Source organism: Ranitomeya imitator, chromosome 5 (genome assembly GCF_032444005.1).
Source record: "Ranitomeya imitator isolate aRanImi1 chromosome 5, aRanImi1.pri, whole genome shotgun sequence".
Lineage (NCBI taxonomy): Eukaryota > Metazoa > Chordata > Amphibia > Anura > Dendrobatidae > Ranitomeya > Ranitomeya imitator.
In genome coordinates, this window is record NC_091286.1 from 516430508 (window position 1) to 516446586 (window position 16079).

General features: G+C 43.7%; 1 protein-coding gene across 1 annotated transcript in view; it reads left to right on the forward strand.

The window, feature by feature from the left end:
- LOC138638306 (glutamate-rich protein 6-like) overlaps nucleotides 1-6857 on the forward strand; it is a 128370-nt gene extending 121513 nt beyond the window's left edge. The window contains exons 12-13 of the mRNA XM_069727516.1: nucleotides 5205-5442; nucleotides 6442-6857. Coding sequence (XP_069583617.1) covers nucleotides 5205-5442; nucleotides 6442-6762 — 559 coding nt within the window. The 3' untranslated portion in view covers nucleotides 6763-6857. The remainder of the gene's footprint in view (nucleotides 1-5204; nucleotides 5443-6441) is intronic.
- The last annotated feature ends 9222 nt before the right edge of the window (nucleotides 6858-16079 follow it).

A 16079-nucleotide genomic window follows, 5' to 3' on the forward strand; every position in this document is an offset into this window, starting at 1 on the left:
AGCAGTGGTGCAGGAAAAAGTCTTTATATCGATCTGCAAGAGAGCACAGCTGACCGCACTACTGCTTAGGAGAATAATTATGCCTGCTCACCTGCGATGGGAGTGTGACCGCTGGATCACGGGTGCTCCAGCCCGAACATGTCATAAAGTCTATCCAAGTAGAAAAGAAAAGGCAGCACTCACCGATCCTTCCAAGAGAGGTAGCTTTATTTGCTTATGTTAAAATCCACAGCCGGGGTGCAGATTTACAGAGTGCGGCGAGCCTGACGGCCATTTCGCGCCCACAGTAGAAGCGCCAGGTGGGTGCGAAACGGCTGTCGTCAGGCTTGCCGCACTCTGTAAATCTGCACCCCCGGCGTGAAGATTTTAACAGGAGGAAAAAGTCTTTACCTGTCAAGAAACCCATGATTTTTATGGATGACAATGCTCCATTGCATGTATTGAAGTACTCCAATGCGTGGCTATTCATTAAAGGCATTAAAAATGACAGAATAATGACATGGCCCCATCTCACCTTAACTTAACCTTAATGAGAACTTGTGGGCCCTTCTTAAATAGGAGCTTTATGGTGAAGAAAAACAGTACACCTCTCTGAACAGTGTCGGGGAGGCTGTGGTTGGTGCTGCCCAAAAAGTTTATCATGAACAGATTAAGAAACTGACAGACTCACTCCATGGATAGAAGGCTTTTGTCTGCTATTGAAAAGAAGGGAGGCATATTGGTCACTCATATGTTATGTTAAATATTCAAATGAGGTGTTAAGTGCTCTGTGAATGACAAAGCACTTCCCAAGCCTCCACCTCATAAGGTTGTTTCTCCACCTAGCACCATCCTCTTTTGCTTTAATGATGGCTCATTGGCTGATTTCCTTACCTGGCGTCTGACCTCACACAGGTAATGAGCTATCAATTAAGCTAAATTCCCTGGTGCTAGGTGGGGAAATAACCCTGGGAGGCCAGTCTCACACGTCCAGATAATTCTGGTACCGGAGAAAACGGTACCGGAGTTATCCGTGACCATGTGTCCGCGTGCTCACATAGGCCATCCGTTTGGGATCCGTGTGATGTCTGTGAGTACGTTTTTAGGGTCCGTGTGCTGTCCGAGGGCTGTCCGTGTGTCCGTGTATTGCAACAATTTTTACAATTTTAACCCTATGACAGAAAAAACGCACACGGATGGCACACGGACAACATCCATGTGCAGTACGTGTTTACACGGACCCATTGACTTTAATGGGTCCGTGTGATCCGTGCGCTCCCACGAACACTGACATGTATAATAACCATGTATAAGTATATAAGGGGACAATACAAATATCTTGCTGAGGATCTGTTTATACCAAGGAAGGTGACGGGCACAAGGGGGCATTCTTTGCGTCTGGAGGAGAGAAGGTTTTTTCACCAACATAGAAGAGGATTCTTTACTGTTAGGGCAGTGAGAATCTGGAATTGCTTGCCTGAGGAGGTGGTGATGGCGAACTCAGTCGAGGGGTTCAAGAGAGGCCTGGATGTCTTCCTGGAGCAGAACAATATTGTATCATACAATTATTAGGTTCTGTAGAAGGACGTAGATCTGGGGATTTATTATGATGGAATATAGGCTGAACTGGATGGACAAATGTCTTTTTTCGGCCTTACTATGTTACTATGTTACTATGTCTCCGTGTTTTGCAAACGGACACATGGTCCGTGAAAACACGCTGACGTGCAGAGACACATTTATTTTAAATGAGGAAACTGTCACCACACGTACCGGAGCCACTGACATGTGAAACCGGACAGAGGCAGAGTCTCGGGAAGTGCTCTATCAGGCTAAGAACACTGAATGCCTCATTTTCATAATTTCTCAGGAATGCAGCAACAGATAAAATATATAAAAATGTCCATGCATTTAGCTGTCAAACATCTGCTTGCTCATATATTTAGTTTGGGGTGGCATGATCTTACTGACAGAATCCATTTAAAGCTGGTGCACTGGATAAACAATGTTGCAGTCTCCCTCTTGGTGCACTGTATGTCATAGTTATTAGCATAGTGTCTGTCATCATATACATAATGTATATATTATGTGCAACTTATTTAACTTTCTATTTAGAAAAGGTCCATCCTGAGGTTGATTATCCTCTGCACCATATTCATCAATATACGTGTTTATATAAAAACTGGAAAGACAAATAGCTCAATAGGGTCTTTTCGGGATTACAAAGAAAAGAGTAAAATGGGATTTGCTCACCCGGGGGCGATGTGAAAGTCACAACCCCTTTGCTTTTAGATCACGATAGCTGCTGCAGATCCACCAAAACAGAGAGTATACAAACTTGGAGATGGAAGTGGATAAGAATCCCTCGCTGCCGAGGATCCAAAATACAATAGGAGGCCAGATGCGGTATGGATGCGGTTTTATTTGTCAAAGTGTTTCGAGGTGATCATACCTCTTCATCAGGACAACCCACAACTCTCCTTTTCATCTTCACAAATAAAACCGCATCCATACCGCGGATTTTTAAAAAATGTTGGCTCAAAATATTGGTGTAAGTGAGGCAAGAGGTGCTGTAAGGAATAATGTGGAACATATCTAGCAATTTATCTTACAGAGTGCACAGTTCTGAGAAAATTGCCATTTTTTCTGCCTGTCTAATGTGGCTTTATCCTGCCTAGCCTTAGCGACATATTGTCACTGCATTTCCATTTTAAATATATTGTTCCATCTACCCCATTATCTATAATTATTATCTTTTCCGATTAGACTTCTCATTTTCTTATTTTGGCCTGTTTTAGTTGATAAAGTCGGAGATATGTTAATCCCCAGGTAAAGCTCAATTAATAGACTTTGGAGGTCTTTGTGCTTTATTGTGTTTGCATTGGAAGTTTACATAAAAACATGATTTGAACTGAAGGGCGTATTGTTATTGATCGCCTTCAAAAAGCAAAAATAAAGCAGGAGAATTGAATATAAGAATTATTGTATGATGAATCTTCTGCCTTATTTTAGAATACCGGAAAAATAAGGACTTTGTGTATTTGTGGGCTGTATGGTAAATGCCATGGGGCAGACGTCATTCTAACAATACAGCAATTAATAATCCATTCTTGGAAAGGGAGCGGACATCGCTTACAGACATTAGCCATAGAGTACAAATAGGCCGTAATCATCGCATGGACGCGGGCTGCTTGTTTGGGTATACATCAGAATATATTCCTCTTGATGACTTAGAACATGGTCAGTTTCCTCAGTGTGCGGCAGGAACCCTTCAGACTCAGACTTCAGAAAATGTGTAGCATAGTCCTGCTACAATACAGACATCTCTAAGGCCGGGTTCACATAAGCATATAAATAAATCATCCGCTTTTCATCCAGAAAATTCAGACGATTTGTCATCCGCGTGCAATTCTTATGCAATCTCTGCCCAATCCGTTTTTGTACAGCAGTAGTTAATAAAAGTTTACAACACTAAATGTATTAAAGAACTGCAATGTATATGTAAAAATCTATTCTCTGTCATTATACTGGGGCTCCATATGGAATCCGATTTTTTTTTTTTTTAAGGGAATCTGTCAGCAGCAGCTTTTTGCTATGTAATCTGAATACAGCAGCAGATAGAGACTGAAACACAGAATTCAGGGATGTGTCACTTGTCAAAGTGTGTACTGTTTACTATCTGTGAAGGATTTCTCTTTTTGGGTGCTTTTGCACCAGCTAGTTGGTCTCATCTCGGCTTACGCCCCTCCCCCCTTGTAAAATGGGACTCAGACGTATGTGCCAACGGGGCCATAGACTATAATGGTGCCAGCAGAGCGAAGGTGTGCTCTGTGGGGCATCATTTGTAGGCGTGAACGCTTACTGGAGGCAGACACTAATGCACCCCTGCGTCTGAGTGTCCTCCTAGAGATTCATGAAGTTCACAACAAGGAAAATGCCCTGTGTGATTGCATGATATATATGAATTGCCACATACAGAGCCATTATTGACTTTTTACATTGTTTGTGCTACCCCTTCTGAGAACAGCATAATGTCGGGGCAGAGACTCTCATTCCAGTGATGTGTCACTTACTGGGCAGCTTGTTGTCATTTTGATAAATTCTTTGTTTTCTCTGCTGCAGATCTACTGAATGCTGAGCTCTGTATAACCCCGCCCACAACACTGATTGGCAGCTTTCTGCCCATGTGCATTGTACATAGAAAGCCGCCAATCAGTGGTGGGGCGGGGTTACACAGAGCTCATAAATTATGCTTGACTACAAGGCAGCAGGTTTACTAGTCATCCTCTCTGGCTGATTATACTGTGATTTTATCAAAACTACAGCCAGCAGCAATCAGCGCCTCTGCCACTACATTATGCTGATTTCAGATTAGGTGGCAAAAACTTGGTGACACATTCCCTTTAAGACACGGGGTGCACAATATTGTAGTAAATGGTGTGCTCCACAGTAATTTTATGGGTTCTGGACACTACTAGCAGTTTGGACTATATGTGCCCCTTTGATAAATTTGAATCAGTAGGCGCCATGTTTTATGACTTTTGCATGCATGAATTCTACAGCACTAGTGATAGAGGGTCACACTACCTCCCCCTACAAGAAAACAAATTATCTCCTATCCATTGACTAGTGGAAAACTTTCTTTTCATTAGTGGCCCGACCAATTCTGTCTCCTGCACAATATTCTTTTGCTGCAGCCTTGCGGGCAGTCGGCTGCGTACCAGCTATATAGAAGGATCTGTCACATGTCGATTCCTGTTTCTGCTGATAAGTATCAGTGAAAACAGAATTGTCAAATATAAGAGCTGCTCCGTTCTATTTCTGACAAGTGTCTGCTGGATGTTCCCTGGCGTCATCTGCATATTGGAAGTATGTAATAAGTCCCATGCATTGTCCTACATACTGCACATAAATAGTTAAATGCCATTTTCTAGTAACGTAATACAGAATATCAGCTGTAAGAAGCTCTTAGGCTGCCGTCACACTATCAGTATTTGGTCAGTATTTTACATTAGTATTTTTAAGCCAAAACCAGGAGTGGGTGATGAATGCAGAAGTGGTGACATGTTTCTATTATACTTTTCCTCTAATTGTTCCACTCCTGGTTTTGGCTACAAATACTGATGTAAAATACTGACCAAATACTGCTAGTGTGACGGCAGCCTTATACCGATTAATATCCTGACACATGGATGAAATGCCTTACTATGTTCTTAAATATCCAGGATAATTCTGAATCCAGTGGGAGGACAATACTCGGACTGCACAGGAGGAAGAGTGCGGCGATGGCGGTGGAGGAGCCCTGACAGTGTCCGTCCTTGCGTTGAGTTCAAACCAATATTTATAGCCTTGAACCATCAAGTGGGGGTCAGAATATTCGAGAAAGATCGGATTTACGTCACATTTTTGGCAATGGGGAAGCAAGCAAAATTCAACGTTGGAGCAAGAAAATTGACATCACAGGTAAATGAGCAAAACTGGAAAGCAAGAATACGACCACTTGTTGGGGGGAAGGAAAGGGTTGTACAGAGCAAATTCATCCTTCATGTATGTCTTCTGTGTGCATGAAAATGGAGGATGGCTGCTCAATCATAGTTATCCCAACAGCTTGGAAATGCTGCACCACTATGGGCAACAAGATGTAGTAGAAGCTGACAACTTGATCATTGTAGGAAAACTGTCCAGATGACATATATTTTATACACTACAATCCGTGCTCATCCTGGGCACAGGGGTCTTCCTGCCAATCCCCCTCATGTTGACAGATTTTCTTGTGTAAGTGTGAATACTCAGCTGTCAATCCTGATTAGGGCTGCCCATCAGACTCCTAAGCCCAGTGAGTTCTAAGCAGGGATTTCAATGAATAAAATACAAGTTTAACTAAAACTTTTTCACCAATCAGTATATCAATCTGTCCTTTCCCCCGGCAATGTTACATGCTGACGGCAGGTCAGACTGATTATTGTTTTATTGTTTATTTGTATGATTGAGCTATTTTAGACTCCATCTCATTTGGATTGCTTACCTTCTCTGCTTCCTGACCTTGCCTACTTTTAGTTTGCGCCCTCTTGCTTTGTATTTTCACTCTTCTAGTTCTCCATTCCGATCCAGGCTAGTTTTTGGCTCTACCTTTGCTTTGTCAATACATTGGACTGATTTATCTTGATCCTACATGACTAGGTAGCCCATGGCCCATGGGAACGTAGGTCCAAGACCCAAAACCAAATAGCGGGACAAGTCGTCCTAGAGATAAAATATGCAATTCCTTTTTACACTTTCTGTAAATATCTCAGAACATTGATGGTTAGGAACATTGAGGCCGACGTCAGCTTGCTCAACACTGGACTGAGGAAAATCACATTATTGTGGAAGCAGAAAATAACCTCATCAAATTAAATGAACAGCGGCAATGTTCTTAGTACGGCTTTCCTTCACAATTTCACTATTACTTTTAATTGACAGGTGGTGAAAAGAGAAGGTGATTTACAGATGAAATCAGCGGAAGATGAGCTCATGCTGCTCGCCATGAAGATCAAGTTCCTGAGTTTGCTGAATAAATGTCACGAATGTCTGCATTTCCGGTCTAAAAAGCAGTGGGACAGAGTCCAGCCGTCCTCCTTTCTGGTGGCTCAGGCACAAAGGCTGATCTACCTCTGCAGCGTCTGTCACGTTAACAAGGATGTCTGCTCATCAGTCCAGGAGATCTTAAGCAATTATGTACCTTGTGACGTACGCGGTGAGAAGTACGGTAGTTCACATGCTCATCACATGCTGGATTCCTAGCACAAGTCATGTCGTGTAATATTTTACATTCCGTTTAGGCCGATTTACAACCATTTGTGCTAATAATTAAAATTTAATTGATTTTTTTCCTTTTATTTTGTATTTTTTCTTTTCTCGCTCTAAATAAATTGTTATCCCTTACAAGCATCCCAGTCGAGCTCCCTATCACACACAGACGAGAGCGGAGAGGAAACCCATACAAACATACAAGTTCTGGGCAGATGTCGCCCCTGACCATATTTGGCCCCAGGCCCCATGATGACCAAGTCATTTATATGTCATTTACTCATTGTGGCACCAACAGGACTTCTCCCATTTGGCCACTTTTCCATTATTATTTTTTTGTTAGTCCAAGGTCCACGATCATATGAAAGGTACTTAAAGGGAACCTGTCACATAAAAAAAACACTATTAACCTGCAGATATGGGGTTAATCTGCAGGTTAATAGTGTTCTGAACCTGCCCAGTGCTGGTGATGGAACTAAGAAGACAGACACCTAGTGTTCATAAACTCTGCAAGTTTGTGGAAATGACAGTATCCATTTAACCCCTTCAAGACGCAGCCCTTTTTCGTTTTTGCGTTTTCGTTTTTCGCTCCCCTCCTTCCCAGAGCTATAACTTTTTTATTTTTCCGTCAATATGGTCATGTGAGGGCTTATTTTTTGTGGGATGAGTTGTACTTTTGAACGCCATCATTGGTTTTACCATGTCTTGTACTAGAAAACTGGACAAAAATTCCAAGTGTGAAATTGCAAAAAAAGTGCAATCCCACACTTGTTTTTTGTTTGGCTTTTTTGCTAGGTTCACCAAATGCTAAAACTGACCTGCCATTGTGATTCTCCAGGTCATTACAAGTTCATAGACACCAAACATGTCTAGGGTCTTTTTTATCTAAGTGGTGAAAAAAAATTCCAAACGTTGCTAAAAAAAATTGCGCCATTTTCCGATACCTGTAGCGTTTCCATTGTTCGGGATCTTGGGTCGGGTGAAGGCTTATTTTTTGTGTGCTGAGCTGACATTTTTAATGATACCACTTTTGTGCAGATATGTTCTTTTGATCGCCCGTTATTGCATTTTAATGCAGTGTCGCAGTGACCAAAAAAAGTAATTCTGGTGTTTTAAATTTTTTTTCTCGCTACGCTGTTTAGCGATCAGGTTAATCCTTTTTTTATTTGATAGATCTGGCGATTCTGAAGGCGGCGATACCAAATATGTGTATGTTTGATTTTTTTTTATTGTTTTATTTTGAATGGGGTGAAAGGGGGGTGATTTAAACTTTTACACTTTTTTATTTTTTTCATATTTTTAAAACTTTTTTTTTTACTTTTGCCATGCTTCAATAGTCTCCATGGGAGGCTAGAAGCTGGCATAGCCTGATCGGCTCAGCTACATAGCAGCGATCATCAGATCGCTCCTATGCAGCTTTATTACAGGCTTGCTGTGATCGCCACCCTGTGGTCAAGGAGACCTCTACTTGTTATACCGAGTACCGACGCATCACTGACCCCCGATCACATGACGGGGGTCGGTGATGCGCGCATTTCCGGCCCGATAGCCGGAAGCGGTAGTTAAATGCTGCTGTCAGCGTTTGACAGCGGCATTTAACTATTTAATAGTGGCGGGTGCATCGCGATTCTACTTGACGCTATTGCGAAAGGGTTGTCCAGGCAGAAATGAAAAGTCTGCAGTTGTCCAATGTGAATGCAGATTGCCGAGTCGCGATTTCCCTGTATTTCACAAGCAGGTGTGCCACATGTATGTCATTTTCACACTCGCAACCACATGCCGACTTGACTCATCCAGCGTCTCTCAATAGAAGAGAATTAAGAGACACCAGATGAGTCTAGTCAGCATGTGACCAGAAGTATGAAAATGACATACTCTTAAGGTACCTTCACACATAACGATATCATTAACGATATCGTTGCTTTTTGTGACGTAGCAACGATATCGTTAAGGAAATCGTTCTGTGTGACAGCGACCAACGATCAGGCCCCTGCTGGGAGATCGTTGGTCGCTGAGGAAAGTCCAGAACTTTATTTCGTCGCTGGACTCCCTGCAGACATCGCTGGATCGGCGTGTGTGACACCGATCCAGCGATGTCTTCACTGGTAACCAGGGTAAACATCGGGTTACTAAGCGCAGGGCCGCGCTTAGTAACCCGATGTTTACCCTGGTTACCAGCGTAAAAGTAAAAAAACACACTACATACTTACCTACCGCTGTCTGTCCCCGGCGCTCTGCTTCTCTGCACTCCTCCTGCACTGGCTGTGAGCGTCGGTCAGCCGGAAAGCAGAGCGGTGACGTCACCGCTCTGCTTTCCGGCCGCTGTGCTCACAGCCAGTACAGGAGGAGTGCAGAGAAGCAGAGCGCCTGGGACAGACAGCGGTAGGTAAGTATGTAGTGTTTGTTTTTTTACTTTTACGCTGGTAACCAGGGTAAACATCGGGTTACTAAGCGCGGCCCTGCGCTTAGTAACCCGATGTTTACCCTGGTTACCCGGGGACCTCGGGATCGTTAGTCATTAAAAATGTAATTATTCTTTCTTGAACATGCTCACTGCACACCTAGATGAATTCATAGAGGGTGTAATTTGTAAAATGACATCCCGTATGGGGGGTTTCTGCTGTTCTGATACCTCAGGGGCTCTGCCAATGTGACATGGCACCCTCAAACCATTCCAGTAAAATCTGAACTCCAATATGGCGGTTCTTCCCTTTTGAGCTTTACACTGTGCCTCAAAAGTAGTTTTCAATCACATATGGGGTATCTGTGTATTCATGAGAAATTGCAAAACAAATTGTGTGTTCCATTTTCTCCTTTTAACCTTGTGAAAATGAAAAATTTGGGACAAAACCCAACATTTTTTAGAGAAAATTTTATCTTTTCATTTTCACAGTTACGTATAAACTTCTATGAAACACATGGGGGTTCAAGTTGCTCAACACACATCTAGATAAATTTCGTGAGGCATCGTTTGTGTGGAGTTTCCACTGTTTAGTTACATCAGAGGCCCTCCAAACCCAATTTTGCGTTCACAAATTCAAATGGCGCTCCTTACCTTCTGAGCCCTGCCATGAGTCCAAACAGTAGTTTTCTAACATATATAGGATATCAGCATACTCAGGAGAAATTGCACAACATATTGTGTAATGTAATTTCTCCAGTTACCCTTGTAAAAATAAAACATTGGCGTTAAAACATTTTTCTGGTAAAAAATATGATTATTCATTTCCTCAGCTCAACATTTAAACTTCTGTGAAGCACCTTGGGTTTCACGGTGCTCACCACACATCTAGATACATTTTTTGATGGGTCTAGTTTCCAAAACAGGGTCACTTGTGGGGGGTTTCCACTGTTTAAACACATCAGGGGCTCTCCAAAAGTGACATAGGCTCTGCTCTCGATTCCAGATATTTTGGCGTTCAAAGTGTCAAATAGTGCTCCCTCTAAGCCCTGTTGTGCACACAAACAGTAGTTTTCCCCCTCATATGTGATATTGGCATTCTAAGGGGAAATTGCACAACAAATTTTGGGCTCCATTTTCTCCTGTTACCCTTGTGAAAATAAAAACAGCTGGGGCTAAAAGAACATTTTGGTTTGAAAAATTTGATTTTTATTTTCACAGCTCTACGTTATAAACTTCTGTGAAGCACCAGGGTGTTCAAGGTGCTCACCACCCATCTAGATACATTCCTTGAGGGGTTTACTTTCCAATATCAGGGGTTTCCCTTCTGAACGCTCCTGTGCGCCCAAACAGTTTTCCCCCATAAATCGGGTAACGGTGTACTCAGTGCAAATTGCACAAAAAAATTGGGGATCCATTTTTTCTTGTTAACCCCTTCAAGACCCAGCCTATTTTGACCTTAAAGACCTTGCCGTTTTTTGCAATTCTGACCAGTGTCCCTTTATGAGGTAATAACTCAGGAACGCTTCAACGGATCCTAGCGGTTCTGAGATTGTTTTTTCGTGACATATTGGGCTTCATGTTAGTGGTAAATTTAGGTCAATAAATTCTGCATTTATTTGTGATAAACACGGAAATTTGGCGAAAATTTTGAAAATTTCGCAATTTTCACATTTTGAATTTTTATTCTGTTAAACCAGAGAGATATGTGACAAAATAGTTAATAAATAACATTTCCCACATGTTTACTTTACATCAGCACAATTTTGGAAACAAAATTTTTTTTTGCTAGGAAGTTATAAGGGTTAAAATTCGACCAGCGATTTGTCATTTTTACAACGAAATTTACAAAACCATTTTTTTAGGGACCACCTCACATTTGAAGTCAGTTTGAGGGGTCTATATGGCTGAAAATACCCAAAAGTGACACCATTCTAAAAACTGCACCCCTCAAGGTACTCAAAACCACATTCCAGAAGTTTATTAACCCTTCAGGTGCTTCACAGAAGCAGAAGCAACATGGAAGGAAAAAATGAACATTTAACTTTTTAGTCACAAAAATTATCTTTTAGCAACAATTTTTTTATTTTCCCAATGGTAAAAGGAGAAACTGAACCACGAAAGTTGTTGTCCAATTTGTCCTGAGTACGCTGATACCTCATATGTGGGGGTAAACCACTGTTTTGGCGCACGGCAGGGCTTGGAAGGGAAGGAGCGCCATTTGACTTTTTGAATCAAAAATTGGCTCCACTCTTTAGCGGACACCATGTCACGTTTGGAGAGCCCCCGTGTGCCTAAAAATTGGAGCTCCCCCACAAGTGACCCCATTTTGGAAACTAGACGCCCCAAGGAACTTATCTAGATGCATAGTGAGCACTTTGAACCCCCAGGTGCTTCACAAATTGATCCGTAAAAATGAAAAAGTACTTTTTTTTCGCAAAAAAATTCTTTTAGCCTCAATTTTTTCATTTTCACATGGGCAACAGGATAAAATGGATCCTAAAATGTGTTGGGCAATTTCTCCTGAGTACACCAATACCTCACATGTGGAGGTAAACCACTGTTTGTGCACATGGTAAGGCTCGGAAGGGAAGGAGCGCCATTTGACTTTTTGAATGAAAAATTATTTCCATCGTTAGCGGACACCATGTCGCGTTTGGATAGCTCCTGTGTGCCTAAACATTGGCGCTCCCCCACAAGTGACCCCATTTTGGAAACTAGACCCCCCAAGGAACTAATTTGGATGCCTAGTGAGCACTTTAAACCCTCAGGTGCTTCACAAATTGATCTGTAAAAATGAAAAAGTAATTTTTTTTCACAAAAAAATTCTTTTCGCCTCAATTTTTTCATTTTCACATGGGCAGTAGGATAAAATGGATCATAAAATTTGTTGGGCAATTTCTCCCGAGTACGCCGATACCTCATATGTGGGGGTAAACCACTGTTTGGGCACTCGGCAGGGCTCGGAAGAGAAGGCGCGCCATTTGACTTTTTGAATGGAAAATTAGCTCCAATTGTTAGCGGACACCATGTCGCGTTTGGAGAGCCGCTGTGTGCCTAAACATTGGAGCTCCCCCACAAGTGACCCCATTTTGGAAACTAGACCCCCCAAGGAACTTATCTAGATGCATATTGAGCACTTTAAACCCCCAGGTGCTTCACAGAAGTTTATAACGCAGAGCCATGAAAATAAAAAATAATTTTTCTTTCCTCAAAAATGATTTTTTAGCCTGGAATTTCCTATTTTGCCAAGGATAATAGGAGAAATTGGACCCCAAATATTGTTGTCCAGTTTGTCCTGAGTACGCTGATACCCCATATGTGGGGGTAAACCACTGTTTGGGCGCACGGCAGGGCTCGGAAGGGATGACACGCCATTTGGCTTTTTAAATGGAAAATTAGCTCCAATCATTAGCGGACACCATGTCACGTTTGGAGAGCCCCTGTGTGCCTAAACATTGGAGATCCCCCAGAAATGACACCATTTTAGAAACTAGACCCCCAAAGGAACTAATCTAGATGTGTGGTGAGGACTTTGAACCCCCAAGTGCTTCACAGAAGTTTATAACGCAGAGCCCTGAAAATAAAAAAAAAAATTATTTTCTCAAAAATGATCTTTTAGCCTGCAATTTTTTATTTTCCCAAGGGTAACAGGAGAAATTTGACCCCAAAAGTTGTTGTCCAGTTTCTCCTGAGTACGCTGATACCCCATATGTGGGGGTAAATCACTGTTTGGGCACATGCCGGGGCTCGGAAGTGAAGTAGTGACGTTTTGAAATGCAGACTTTGATGGAATGCTCTGTGGGCGTCACGTTGCATTTGCAGAGCCCCTGATGTGGCTTAACAGTAGAAACCCCCCACAAGTGACCCCATTTTGGAAACTAGACCCCCAAAGGAACTTATCTAGATGTGTGGTGAGCACTTTGAACCCCCAAGTGCTTCATAGAAGTTTATAATGCAGAGCCGTGAAAATAATAAATACGTTTTCTTTCCTCAAAAATAATTTTTTAGCCCAGAATTTTTTAATTTTCCCAAGGGTAACAGGAGAAATTTGACCCCAATATTTGTTGTCCAGTTTCTCCTGAGTACGGTGATACCCCATATGTGGGGGTAAATCACTGTTTGGGCACATGCCGGGGCTCGGAATTGAAGTAGTGACGTTTTGAAATGCAGACTTTGATGGAATGCTCTGCGGGCGTCACGTTGCGTTTGCAGAGCCCCTGATGTGCCTAAACAGTAGAAACCCCCCACAAGTGACCCCATTTTGGAAACTAGACCCTGAAAGGAACTTATCTAGATGTGTGGTGAGCACTTTGAACCCCCAAGTGCTTCATAGAAGTTTATAATGCAGAGCCGTGAAAATAATAAATACGTTTTCTTTCCTCAAAAATAATTATTTAGCCCAGAATTTTTTATTTTCCCAAGGGTTACAGGAGAAATTGGACCCCAAAAGTTGTTGTCCAGTTTCTCCTGAGTACGCTGATACCCCATATGTGGGGGTAAACCACTGTTTGGGCACACGTCGGGGCTCAGAAGGGAAGTAGTGACTTTTGAAATGCAGACTTTGATGGAATGGTCTGCGGGTGTCACGTTGCGTTTGCAGAGCCCCTGGTGTGCCTAAACAGTAGAAACCCCCCACAAGTGACCCCATTTTAGAAACTAGACCCCCCAAGGAACTTATCTAGATATGTGGTGAGCACTTTGAACCCCCAAGTGCTTCACAGACGTTTACAACGCAGAGCCGTGAAAATAAAAAATCATTTTTCTTTCCTCAAAAATTATGTTTTAGCAAGCATTTTTTTAGATTCACAAGGGTAACAGGAGAAATTGGACCCCAGTAATTGTTGCGCAGTTTGTCCTGAGTATGCTGGTACCCCATATGTGGGGGTAAACCACTGTTTGGGCACACGTCAGGGCTCGGAATTGAGGGAGCACCATTTGACTTTTTGAATACGAGATTGGCTGGAATCAATGGTGGCGCCATGTTGCGTTTGGAGACCCCTGATGTGCCTAAACAGTGGAAACCCCTCAATTCTAACTCCAACACTAACCCCAACACACCCCTAACCCTAATCCCAACTGTAGCCATAACCCTAAACACAACCCTAACCGCAACACACCCCTAACCACAACACTAACCCCAACACACCCCTAACCCTAACCACAACCCTAATTCCAACCCTAACCCTAAGGCTATGTGCCCACGTTGCGGATTCGTGTGAGATATTTCCGCACCATTTTTGAAAAATCTGCGGGTAAAAGGCACTGTGTTTTACCTGCGGATTTTCCGCGGATTTCCAGTGTTTTTTGTGCGGATTTCACCTGCGGATTCCTATTGAGGAACAGGTGTAAAACGCTGCGGAATCCGCACAAAGAATTGACATGCTGCGGAAAATACAACGCAGCGTTTCCGCGCGGTATTTTCCGCACCATGGGCACAGCGGATTTGGTTTTTCATATGTTTACATGGTACTGTAAACCTGATGGAACACTGCTGCGAATCCGCAGCCAAATCCGCACCGTGTGCACATGGCCTAATTCTAAAGGTATGTGCACACGCTGCGGAAAACGCTGCGGATCCGCAGCAGTTTCCCATGAGTGTACAGTTCAATGTAAACCTATGGGAAACAAAAATCGCTGTACACATGCTGCGGAAAAACTGCACGGAAACGCAGCGGTTTACATTCCGCAGCATGTCACTTCTTTGTGCGGATTCCGCAGCGGTTTTACAACTGCTCCAATAGAAAATCGCAATTGTAAAACCGCAGTGAAATGCGCAGAAAAAAACGCGGTAAATCCGCCATAAATCCGCAGCGGTTTAGCACTGCGGATTTATCAAATCCGCAGCGGAAAAATCCGCAGAGGACCAGAATACGTGTGCACATTCCTAACCCTAACCCTAACCCTACCCCTAACCCTAACCCTACCCCTAACCCTAACCCTACCCCTAACCCTAGCCCTACCCCTACCCCTAGCCCTAACCTTAACCCTAACCCTAACCCTACCCCTAACCCTACCCCTAACCCTAACCCTATTCTAACATTAGTGGAAAAAAAAAAATTTCTTTATTTTTTTATTGTCCCTACCTATGGGGGTGACAAAGGGGGGGGGTCATTTATTATTTTTTTTATTTTGATCACTGAGATAGATTATATCTCAGTGATCAAAATGCACTTTGGAACGAATCTGCCGGCCGGCAGATTCGGCGGGCGCACTGCGCATGCGCCCGCCATTTTGGAAGATGGCGGCGCCCGGGAGAAGACGGACGGGACCACGGCTGGATCGGTAAGTATGATGGGGTGGGGGGGACCACGGGGGGGGGGATCGGAGCACGGGGGGGGGAATCGGAGCGCGGGAGGGGTGGAACGGAGCGCGGGGGGCGTGGAACGGAGCACGGGGGGGCTGGAATGGAGCACGGGGGGGTGGAACGGAGCACGGGGGGGGGGGGGTGGATCGGAGTGCAGGGGGGGTGAGTGGAGCACGGGGGGGTGATTGGAGCACGGGGGGAGCGGACACGAGCACGGGGGGGAGCGGAGCACTGGACGGAGGGGAGCCGGAGCAGTGTACCGGCCAGATCGGGGGGGTGGGGGGGCGATCGGAGGGGTGGGGTGGGGGCACACTAGTATTTCCAGCCATGGCCGATGATATTTCAGCATCGGCCATGGCTGGATTGTAATATTTCACCCGTTATAATGGGTGAAATATTACAAATCGCTCTGATTGGCAGTTTCACTTTCAACAGCCAATCAGAGCGATCGTAGCCACGAGGGGGTGAAGCCACCCCCCCTGGGCTAAACTACCACTCCCCCTGTCCCTGCAGATCGGGTGAAATGGGAGTTAACCCTTTCACCCGGCCTGCAGGGACGCGATCTTTCCATGACGCCGCATAGGCGTCATGGGTCGGAATGGC